This window comes from Schistocerca nitens, chromosome 11 (assembly GCF_023898315.1).
Source record: "Schistocerca nitens isolate TAMUIC-IGC-003100 chromosome 11, iqSchNite1.1, whole genome shotgun sequence".
Classification (NCBI taxonomy): Eukaryota; Metazoa; Arthropoda; class Insecta; order Orthoptera; family Acrididae; genus Schistocerca; species Schistocerca nitens.
In genome coordinates, this window is record NC_064624.1 from 140,874,947 (window position 1) to 140,887,203 (window position 12,257).

General features: G+C 44.8%; 1 protein-coding gene and 1 non-coding gene across 7 annotated transcripts in view; both read right to left on the bottom strand.

The window, feature by feature from the left end:
* Window positions 1–1,307: 1,307 nt before the first annotated feature.
* Trnaa-ugc (transfer RNA alanine (anticodon UGC)) lies at window positions 1,308–1,385 on the bottom strand. The gene has a single exon. It is a non-coding gene; the product is annotated as a tRNA-Ala (tRNA).
* Window positions 1,386–10,230: 8,845 nt separating this feature from the next.
* The window catches only part of LOC126212802 (poly [ADP-ribose] polymerase tankyrase-1-like), a 325,028-nt gene continuing 323,001 nt past the window's right edge, over window positions 10,231–12,257 (bottom strand). For all 6 annotated transcript variants that reach the window (XM_049940206.1, XM_049940208.1, XM_049940209.1 and 3 more), the window contains one exon: window positions 10,231–10,805. In XM_049940206.1, the coding sequence (XP_049796163.1) occupies window positions 10,319–10,805 (487 nt within the window). In that variant the 3' untranslated portion in view covers window positions 10,231–10,318. The remainder of the gene's footprint in view (window positions 10,806–12,257) is intronic.

A 12,257-nucleotide genomic window follows, 5' to 3' on the forward strand; every position in this document is an offset into this window, starting at 1 on the left:
ATGGGGTCCTCCTCACGGTGGTCGCAAGCCTTATGCCACAACCGTACGCCGATTTGCGGGGGAGGAATGTGGTGTCACCGCCAGACACCACACTTGCTAGGTGGTAGCCTTTAAATCGGCCGCGGTCCGTTAGTATATGTCGGACCCGCGTGTCGCCACTATCAGTGATTGCAGACCGAGCGCCGCCACACGGCAGGTCTAGAGAGACTTCCTAACACTCGCCCCAGTTGTACAACCGACTTTGCTAGCGATGGTTCACTGACAAAATACGCTCTCACTTACCGAGACGATAGTTTAGCATAGCCTTCAGCTACGTCATTTGCTACGACCTAGCAAGGCCCCATATTCAGTTACCATTAATATTGTGAATCATCTACCGTCAATAGCGACGTTCATCATTCATGGATTAAAGTTAAGTATTCCAACAGCTACGTCCGTTTATCTAAATTCTAATTTCCTTGCCCTGTTCCAGACCTCACGCCAGCCCGCGTGAGCTAAAACGTGTGCATTTCGGCCTCCTCTAGTAACACAGTGTTGGCTCTCCTGCCAACCACAACAAAATCTTGTGAAGACTTTGGAAACAGGTTGGAAACTTTGGGTCAAGCTGCTGGAAAACCATTCTGGAGTATAATTAGCAGTCTTCGAGTGGGAGGTAAGAAGGAAATGACTTTTGGACAGGTCAGGAAAACTGCTGGTGAATCCTGTTAATGCCTTGGACAGATGGAGGGAATATTTTGAAGAGTTGCTCAATGTAGGTGACAATACGATCAGTAATGCTTCAGATTTCGATGTACAATGGGATTCGAATGATGATGGAAATACAATCACATTTGAGAAAGTGAAGAAAATGGTCAATAGATTGCAGTGCAATAAAGCGGCTGGGGTGGATGAAATTAAGTCGGAACTCATAAAATACAGTGGAATATCAGGTCTTAAATGGCTACACAGGATAATTGAAATGGCCTGGAAGTCGGGACAGGTTCCAACAGAGTGGACGAAAGCAGTAATCACACCAATCTTTAAACATGGAAACAGAAAAGATTGTAACAACTACAAAGGTATCTCTTTAATCAGCATTGTGGGTAAAATCTTCTCAGGTACTGTTGGAAGGAAAGTGCGAGTAATAGTTGAGGAGGAGGGGGAGGAGATTAGTGTTTTACGTCCCGTCGACAACGAGGTCATTAGAGGCGGAGCGCAAGCTCAGGTGAGGGAAGGATGGGGAAGGAAATCGGCTGTGCCCTTTCAAAGGAACCATCCCGGCATTTGCCTGAAGTGATTTAGGGAATCACAGAAAACCTAAATCAGGATGGCCGGAGACGGGATTGAACCGTCGTCCTCCCGAATGCAAGTCCAGTGTGCTAACCACTGCACCACCTCGCTCAGCCTGAAAAATTGGATGAACATCAGTGTGGGTTTAGGCCTCTTAGAGGTTGTCAGGACCAGATCTTTAGCTTATGGAAAATAATGGAGAAGTGTTACGAGTGGAACAGGAAATTGTATATATGCTTTATAGATCTAGAAAAGGCATATGACCGGGTTCCTAGGAGGAAGTTATCGTCTGTTCTACGAGATTATGGAATAGGAGACAAACTTTTGCAAGCAATTAAAGGTCTTTCCATAGATAGTCAGGCAGCAGTTAGAGTTGACCGTAAATTGAGTTCATGGTTCAGAGTAGTTTCAGGGGTAAGACAAGGCTGCAACCTGTCTCCACTGTGGTTCATATTATTTATGGATCATATGTTGAAAACAATAGACTGGTTGGATGAGATTAAGATACGTGAACACAAAATAAGCAGTCTCGCATATGTGGATGACAGTTGTGATGGAAGATTCGATTGAAAGTTTGCAAAGTAATACTTCAGAGCTAGATCAGAAACATAAGGACTATGATATGAAGATTAGCATCTCCAGAACGAAAGTAATGTCAGTGGGAAAGAGATATAAAAGGATTGATTGCTAAATAGGAGGAACAAAGTTAGAACAGGTGGATGGTTTCAAGTACTTAGGATGTATATTCTCACAGGATGGCAACATAATGAAAGAACTGGAAGCGAGTTGCAGCAAAGCTAATCCAGTGAGCGCTCAGCTACGATCTACTCTCTTCTGCAAGAAGGAAGTCAGTACCAAGACTAAGTTATCTGTGCACCGTTCAATCTTTCGACCAACTTTGTTGTATGGGGGCGAAAGCTGGGTGGATTCAGGTTACCTTATCAATAAGGTTGAGGTTACTGATATGAAAGTAGCTAGCATGACTGCAGGTACTAGTAAATGGGAACAATGGCAGGAGGGTGTCCACAATGAGGAAATCAAAGAAAAACTGGGAATGAACTCTATAGATGTAGCAGTCAGGGCGAACAGACTTAGATGGTAGGGTCATATTACACACAGGGGAGTAGGAAGGTTACCCAAGAGACTGATGGGTTCAGCAGGAGAAGGTAGGAGGAGTCGGGGTAGACGAAGGAGAAGGTAACTGGATTCGGTGAAGAATGATTTTGAAGTAATAGGCTTAACATCAGAAGAGGTAAAAATGTTAATACTGAATAGGTGATCATGGAGGAATTTTACAAGGCGGACTATGCTCCAGTCTGAACGGTGAAAGGCATAATCAGTCTTAAATGATGATGATGATGATGATGATGATGATGATATTAAATCTTATCAAGTTGTTAACATTTGTGCACTTCATCCACCTGAGTGTTTTTATCCATTGTTTTAGGGTATCTTGCGAGGAAACTGTGAGTTGGAGTGCGTTTGATCAATTTTTTCAAGGTCCGTACAGCATGGCATGGGTGAGCTCAGTTGTTTGGAGATACTCATCTGATTAGAACATTAAACCAAGATAAATCTCTAGTAGTAGTCCTAGTGACATTCCAACAGCATATAATAGATACAAAACCTGAATTATCTGCAGATAACTGTAAAATATGTTTGCAATAAAATCTCCTTATTCACTGTTGAACTTGGGACGGGTGATTATATGTAAGACATAAGTTATACGCCATCTAGATACTGAAGTATGAGGCACTCATTGTCTGCAGCTGATTTTGCTTGGAGCTGCATTCGACACCATACTTTATACAAAAAATGAGAAGAAATATTCTGCTTTAGCATTCTGCGAAAGTGAGGGCAAGTCTATAACTGTGATTAATAAATGTATCGACCTTTCAATTAATTAATGAAACAATAAATTAATTTGAATTATGTACTTGATTTATGGGCCAAAGTATGGAATTTTATTTCAATTACTTTAATCACAACCGTAATTGCACCCTTCTGGCTGATGTGTGCGTCCAGCATTGTGGACTATGTGTTGCTGTTTTGTGTTCATAGTTGGCAGTCTGCCTTCTGTCTGAAGTGCAACTTCAGTTCTTTTGATGGTTGTACTTTGATGTCGCAAAATTGACAGGATAATATCAAGAAAACACTCATTTTATTTTCCACATACGCTGTCATTCATTCACGACTGTATTAGTGCATCTGGTCACTCCTTCTTCTTTCTTTACTCTAAACCAAATTGATCTGCATTCATATTTTAGTGAATATAACGTGGTTTCCGACAGTCTCAAAGAGTATTATATTACATTGCCATTGTATCGGAGCTTGTTAGATATTACCTGGCAGTCACTGGCAGTCCACTGTTTGAGAACTGAGTCTGTTGACTGTAATCTTCTACTGTCTGTTTCGGCAGAAGGTAGACAAATACCTCTTTATCTTTGCAGCCATTTTTTAAATATTATGAGCGGTCTCGGGTTTTACCCCTTGAGAGAGGAGTGGCATTCACGCACTATCTCACATGTTAAATTTTCTGACAGAATTGCTTATGCAAATTCCTCATTCAGTTGTACACTTCCCGCAGGCTGTAGTTGGGCAGACCGATGCCTGAGGCAGTGGAGACACTGTCGGCAGGGGTGGCTGTCTGGCCAGGGCTGCTGTGCAGCTGGTAGCAGGGCGGCCCCTGCAGACGCGTTGTAGACGTGATGCCTGACAGAGGCAAATGCACTGAAGATGGGCAGAAGCAAAGTGTGGAAGAAGGGAAAAATATCTCTCGCTTCCTGTCATGTGATAGGGCGAATAATATTACATGATACGGGCTAATACATCTCCTAAGTGGAGTATTACTGCTGTGTGTTCTACTTGTGATTATATGTCATTCTACAATTCTTTTTACTTTAAGATAAACTTTTCAAATGATTAGAACATAAAATAGTTTGATTATTGCTACAGATGGCACACTGCAGTTATACAGATTAATCTCTGAGCTATCTGTTACGCACATACATGAGTCAATTAGTTCCAGTGTAAAGTCAAGTGCCGGCTCGGCAGTCGGGAACGTGAGAACAGAGAGGGCTGTGAAGACGACGTCTGCAAATAGCACGCTGACTGGCACCTCTCTAAGACGACAACGCGACATCAGCGGCCTCTGGGCGAAGAAAACATAAGGGTAGGTCCCGACTGGTCGCGACCACTTCTACAACAGCGTCAAGATTAGCCACTTCAAGAACAGCGACTTAGGAATTGTATATACTGAAGAGATTTTTTTGTTTGCGTGTCGCCCTTTTCTTGCAATACTTCTCTGTTATTGTCAAAGTTAAGTGTTGCCATTCGTTCATTTTTTAATAAAACACTTTAATACTATTTGCTTGAACTGCTGTCTAGCGATCCGAGAAGCAGGTTCCCTAGGCACAATATATTGGGCATCTAGGCATGATACAACATTGGCGATGGGTATTAAGAAGAACTCAGTCCCTGGCGGCCACGGATTTCCTTTTCTATTTTACTGGCGGTTTTCTTTGCAAGGGTGTGTTTACTTGCTTTAACCCTGTGACGCATAGCGCCCACTACAGTGGACAGCTGTTAATGGTCGCTTCATCGGAATTTTCAATCATTCCTGAGGCTGCTAATGCATCCAGTTCACTGCAGTCGTCAGTCCCTACCGGTGTTGTGCTCTGCATGCATTTGCAGCCGCATGACTGATTGAAAATGGCAGAAAATTGACCATTATAAGTTGTCCATTGGTGTGAAATTCACGCACCACAGGGTTAATAGTTTCTCTCATATTGTTTTCGCTAATCAGTGTTTCCAGGTGGGCGTTGCGGAGATTTTCTTTGCTTCTGTACTTATTTTTATTGCCTGCCTTGTCTGTTTATTGCAGTTCTCTCTTTCAAATCGAACAACCCACTTCTCCCACCCCTTGGTCCAGCGGCACAGCTGCTAGCGATATATGCAACGCAGCTGACACAGATGTTTCAGTTTCAAAGCCAGCAAATCGCAATTCTACTGAGTACAGTACAGCAGCTATTCACCGCTCAAGCCACTAACGAAGCGAAAAATACCACACCTCTAGCTCCGAGTGCCGTACTGCCTTTCCGCCAGTTTAATTAACAACCAGACGAATGGCTCAAGTGGCTGCAACAGTTTGAAGCCCACATAATTGCTCACAACATACCAGGTACTGTGGAACCTCATTATTTCTTACCAACAGTAGGAAGTGCTGTGTTTTGTCTCATTCAGAAATTATTCCCTACCGCAACCCTGAGTTTACTTTCCTATGATAAGGCTGTAGATTCACTAATTAACTATTAAGACCAACAAGTAAATGTGGTAGCAGCTAGATATCAATTCTTTCGTTGCAAGAAACGGTCAGAACAAACTTACTGTGAGTGGGTAACAGATTTGCATGGTGTGACGAGGAAATGCTAATTCAAAAGTACTTGTGGTGCTTTATATTCAGATGTTATGTCACGTGATGCGATCGTGTACAATGTAACTGATGTCACACTTAATGAACAGACTTTGAAACTGTCTGATCCATCATTTCAGCAAGTAGTGCAAATACTATATCAGCACAATTAGGGTGCCATGTCGGCTGATAAATTTAAGCAGCCGCCAATCCGTCAGGTTGAGTCCCTTAGCCGGCCCGAGTGGCCGAGCGGCTCTAGGCGCTACAGCCTGGAATCGCGCGACCGCTACGGTCGCAGGTTCGAATCCTGCCTCTGACATGGATGTGTGTGATGTCCTCAGGTTAGTTAGGTTTGAGCAGTTCTAAGTTCTCGGGGACTGATGACCTCAGAAGTCCCATAGTGCTCAGAGCCATTTGAACCATTTTTGAGTCCCTTGCTCCAGACAGGCCCATTAGGCAGCATCCACTTGCGAGCGCCACGCCATGTAAACAGCTCTCTACACAGGCATACAGAGTGAAGTCATGCCCCTGGTGCTATTCACAGACGCCAAGACTGCCTGTCTGCTTGGGGAAGAAAGGTCACGTACAATCCATATGTATGTAACATTAACGAAATTGTAGTCACAAGGCCCATGTAATCAATGCAGTCTAGTCAAAGCCTGCTGCAGGCATCAGCATAACTAGCAAGCGAACAGTTTCTTCAGTGCAGTTTCTTCAGTGCGCACAAAAAGTTTGTGGGCAAACTTATTGTTCATTTGCACACTAGTGGAAAACATGTGAAATTTCAGTTGTACACAAGTGCCTCAGTAACATCGCTGAATCGTAACTTTTAGGTTCCCCACACCTGTATAAACCTAGCATGTACCTGATAGCTTACAACAGACAAGCCATTCCCGTTCTCAGAAAATGTACTTTGCCTGCCATGTATCGCTCACATTAGTGAACTTTAACTTTCACTGTGGTACAGTCATGCGATTGTGAGAACTTATTTGGCCTTGATTCATTTGATTTGTTAGGCTTTCAAATTCAGTACAATGTGTTGGCAGTCAGTGCATTCACTGCTAAAGACAGTGTAGCTAGTTTGCTAAAAGAATTCCGTTAACTCTTTTCTGAACGTTTCGGCAAGGCTAACAGTTTTGTTCCACATATTAGTCTACTCTCAATGACAATGATCAACCGAAATTTTACCGGGCTAGAACTGTTCCTATTGCATTACTGGGCGAAATAGCCGCTGGAAATAAAGAATTGCAAGCTAGCGGAGCTATTGTTCGCATACAAGCTAGTCAATGGGCAATTCCATTGGTTTTCTTCCAAACTTTCAGGTCGTATTCGCCTCTGCCTTGACTTCAAGTACATGGACTGCCCACAAACTGTGATTCATACTTACTCCTTACCTCGCTCAGAGGATCTCTTGGATGGATTAGGCGCTGGTCGCTACTCTTCAAAAACTGATTTGTGTCATGCGTGTCTTCAAACAACGCTCGATGAAGAATCTCGAAAAGTGTGTATAGTGAATACTCATTAGGGCTTGTTTAAATATGTGCGTTTGTCTTACGGCAGTGCTTCTACACATGATGTTTTACAATGTTATTAGGAACTGCTGACCGCTCAAGTGCCAAACTGTTCAAACTATTTAGACGATGTTGTCGTAGGCCGGCCGCGGTGGCCGTGCGTTTCTAGGCGCTCCAGTCTGGAGCCGCGCTGCTGCTACGGTCGCAGGTTCGAATCCTGCCTCGGGCATGGGTGTGTGTGATGTCCTTAGGTTAGTTAGGTTTAAGTAGTTCTAAGTTCTAGGGGACTGATGACCACAGCAGTTGAGTCCCATAGTGCTCAGAACCATTTTTGATATTTTTGTAGCAGGTTGTACACCTGAAGCACACACTGCAAATTTGCGTGCTTTGTGTGTTACCTGATGCAGGACTGAAGTGTAGATGGGACAAGTGTGATTTTTTATACCGGAGTTACATTATGTTGATCATGACACAAACAGTCAAGGTTTACATCCTCTTCAGTAGCATTTGTTAGTCATATGAGACCTGGCAGTTCCTTACAATGTCACAGAATTGCAGTCAGTTCTAGGGAAAATGAACTATTATTTTCGGTTAATACCGAATGCTGCAGAACCGCTTGCGTGGCAAAAATGTCCACTTTGTTTCAACAAATGAGTGCCAAGTAGCTTTTCGAGAACTTAAACATGCGTTGCTCAGTGATCGATGCTTAGTTCACTTTGATCCTGACAAATCAACTGTGTTGCCAGTTGACGCTTCCTCTTATGGACTCGGTGCAGTTCTTTCACGTAGATTTGGTGATAAAGACAGGCCTGTTGCATTCACATCAAAAGTGTTTTCCAAAACTCAGTGTAATTTTTCACAAATAGAGAGAGGGGCACCGGCTGTTGTGCATGGTGTCACAAAATTCCATCACTATTTGTATGGCATGAAATTCTACTTTGTAACGTATCACAAGCCTTTGCAGTCGTTGTACCTACTGGCCAAAAATTGCAATGATGGGCTTTGTTGGTGTCTCAATATCAGTATGAGATTGTAAATCTTATGACAGATCAACGTGGTAATGCGGACGCATTTTCACGTCTTCCGATTGACCCTGATACAGACTTTCACGCTTCTGCAGGATCTTGTTGTCACATCGATGGTCGGGATTCTGAATTGCGTCAACCTTTTCTCCCGAACAAGAGGAAAATTGCACAGGCCACGGAAGCTGTTTCAGATTTGGACATTCTACTAAACTACATTCGCACAATTTTGCCACGCTCATAGTATAGCATTAAGAACTTCGTAGTGCGCCAATACTTTGCACGTCGACATAGCCTCACTATAAAGCGAGGGGTGATTCTTGTTCAAAATGACAGTGGACTGACACTGGGGGATTATTACGAAACAGTTAGCGCATCGTGACTGTACTTGGAAGGGTACGGACAGCCAAATAGAACAGCGTCAGGCATGTGAGGAAATTCGGTCTGCTCCACCATAAAAATTCTCTTCTTGGCCTAAGTCGCAATCACCATGGCAACGTGTGCACATAGATTTTGTGGGATCTTTTAGGTTGCTTGTGGTATACACTTATAGCAACGGTTTCTCACCTCCTATCGTTCGCATCCACAAGATCGACCATCGCTGGCGGACACTGCTCCACCTGCTCCACCATCCTCAATATCCAGCGTCGAAGTATGGACGCAGACGGTGGGCGCGAGGCGAAATCGTTCGTCGACTTGGTGCTTGCGTGTATCTCATTTCAGGCCCAGATGGATTGCAGCGCCGACATCAGGATCAAATTCGCCACTGTAATGTGCACAGTGATCGTTGTGTATCTCTTCACCCAGATTCACAGATCCCGAGGACGGTGTGGCCACAAAAGCTGTCAAAGGGTGTCGTCACGACACCGCGGGACGACCCTGTGGAGACGGAGGCGTCGCCTCCTCCTCTCGTCCTACCCATGGAGCTGGACCCGCCAACGTCGCAGTAGCTTGCGGCTTCTCCATCTGGTTATGGGTCTCAGGAGTTGGATGCGTGCCCTTCTGTGCATTTTCCGGGGGACGTTTGCACCTGAGCGCAGGCCAGATGGCGGGCTACAACTGGAAGCCTGACGTCCGCTGCAACCACAGTTTCCAGTCCATCGCTGCATCCACGCTCATGCCTTCCCTCCCGTTGTCGCACTCCTTATACGACGACGGTCCGTTGTTTTGGCGGGAGGAATGTTATGGCGTAAAGTCGAGCGCCGGCACGCCTGTCGGGAACGATAGAGCAGACAGGGCTGTGAAGAAGACGTCACCCAATAGCACGCTGACCGACCTCTGTCTAGGACGACAACGCGACAGCTGCGGCCTTCAGGGGAAGAGAACATGAGCGCCACTCCCAACTTGTCGCAGCCACTTCTACAGCAGAGATTAGTCACATCAAGACCAGTGACTTAGGAATTGTGTATACTGAAGAGATTTCTTTCTTGCATGTCGCCCTTTGTTTGCAACACTTCTGTGTTATTGTCAGAGTTAAGTATTGTCATTGATTCATTTCGTAATAAAACTGTCTAATACGATTTGCTTGAACTGTTGTCTAGCGATCCGAGAAGGAGATTTCCTAGGCACCCCATACTCAACAACTAGACAGGATACAACAAAATTCAGTCTGGAATCGGAACTAATGTGTTGTAAGTACTGGTAATAATGCCACTTTTTAACTGCAGACACAAGTTGCTGGACTGTCAGCTCATTAGGTAAAGAAGTAAATTCAGTGAAAGATGTATTTCAAGTAGAGAGCTTATGTGTCAGCAGTCTGGATACAAGGAAATACATAAAAGTTTTATATAAGTTCTACATAGCACCAAACATGCACCTAAAAAGTATTTTTCAGTAAAAAAATATTGTAGAAAACTGGTTTTCGTTAGTAATCGAGAATTATTCAGTTTGTTTTGAATTTTCAGTAAAAGGAGAGTCCCTCTTTGAACTTATAGTAGTCTATAAGCACTCTTGGTGTAATGGCACTTGAGTCGTTGTATGTACTATGTAAATATGGGTGCAAACCAAGGCTGCAGGATAAACTTTTCTGTACTATTTATTTTATAAGTAACAAAGGTCACATAGGAGGCTTTTTTTATTTTACTCCAGAGTCGTTTGCACTATATTTAGCTTGGTCCTAGGATGTCTATGAGCTGCTGGTGGTTGTTCCGCTTGGCTAGGTCCAGCGGCGTGTCCCCATTGTCATTTCTGACTTCTCTGTCGGCCCCTGCCTCCAGTAGTGCAGTCGCCGCGTCTGGGTGGCCACGCCGTGCCGCATCGTGCAGTGGCGTGTTCCCTCTGAAATCCCTGGCGTTGCGGTCGGCAGAGGATGCTGCCAGCAGCCGCACCACGGGTTCATGGCCTTTCCATGCAGCCTGATGCAGAGGCGTGTTCTGCCAGCGGTCCCTGGCGTTGACATTAGCTCCATCCTCCAGCAGACGCCTCGCCACCTCCACGTGTCCCTTGGCTGCTGCCCAGTGCAATGAGTTCTGCTGGTTCTCGTCCATCGCCTCTACGTCCGCCCCCACCGTCAGCAACGTTCGTACCTTGCTCACTGACCCCTCCTTAGCTGCCGCAATCAGCATCTTGCCCTTCTCTTCTCCAGAAAAATCCCTGCAACAAAAGGAGAACACTTACAAATTGCTCCAAACACACACGCCCGAGGACGAAACACTACGGCAGAAGCAGAACTGTGATGAGTCCCTAAAGGTCAAGAAAGTTACCGCAATGCACTAGTGTCCAAAATTAAAGCTTCTAACTGCGATTTTCCGTCCTGTGCCCAATCCATGATGTAATCATGCAAACTGTCAACAGATGTCTGCACAACCGTGTTCTACACGGAAGTTAGCATTCCAGTCAACGGACAACCACGCCCACGACGAAGGCAGCGCAGCTAGCAATGGGGTAGTGTTTGCTGGGTACTCCCACATCCGAAATCGCTGTAGACACAGTCACAGATGGTGCAGTATGGTACAGAGAAGACGCATACCAGGCTCTCCGCAGTGCAGGGCCATAGGAAGAATGGGAGGAGGACAGTCACAACCTGATGTGGCCCGATGGCTTAATGTGAATCGCACTGTTGTTTCTCAGATGTGACGACTGTTCGTAGAGATGGAAACTGTATCTCGAAGACGAGGGCAGACCACGTGATACGAGAAAGGGAGGACCGTTATTCGGTTAAAAGGGCTTCACGGTACTGCCTTACTACTGCACGGCAACTGGCACCTCACCTCGCAGGATGCACTGGATGTGTTGTATCTAGGCAAACGTTATACAGAAGATCTCACCAGAGTGCCACTTATTGTGAGGGGCCAGTTGTTTATGTACCTCTGACACTTCACAAAAAGAAATGTGTAGAGTGAAGTCGTCAACATCCCACGGAATGGCCGAACAGTGGGCCAATGTTATCTTTACACGTGAGTCCCAAAATGGTCTGGAGAGTGATTCTCGACGGATTTTCATATGGAGGGAACGTGGAACATGATTTCGTGACCCAAATATCGTGCAAAAGAGACTGATATCAGGGAGGTTCTTTAATGGTGTCCTCAGCGATTACGTGGACTACATGAACACCTCTTCATGACATTGTATGGGTGAATTGGCAAGGCTTAACTCATGTCAGGTATCGTGACGAGATCTTGGAACCTCATATGCCGTCGGTGCGAGGTGCTGTGGTCTACCACTTCGTATTGATGGACGATAAAGGTATGCTCCATAGAGATCAGCTGATTGAAGTTTTCTTGGAAATGGGAGATATTGCACACCTGGGATGGTAAGCTCGATCTCCCAATTTGAATCCCATAGAGCATATCGCGGATACACACCTCTACCAGAAAACTTCAGTGAGTTTGTTAAAGCTTGAAAATACTGTGCACGGCAGAGTACACGAGAGGATGTAGAAAATAGTACATTCAAGGCTACAGCGAAGAGACAAAAGAGAAATACGAAACGTATTGTGGTCTTTATGACGCCAACCCATTCTCCCCATAAACAATGGAGGCAGGCGAAGAAGTCATAACAACAATGATAGAAAATAGGAGATAGAAGTGGTAACACACTGTAGAA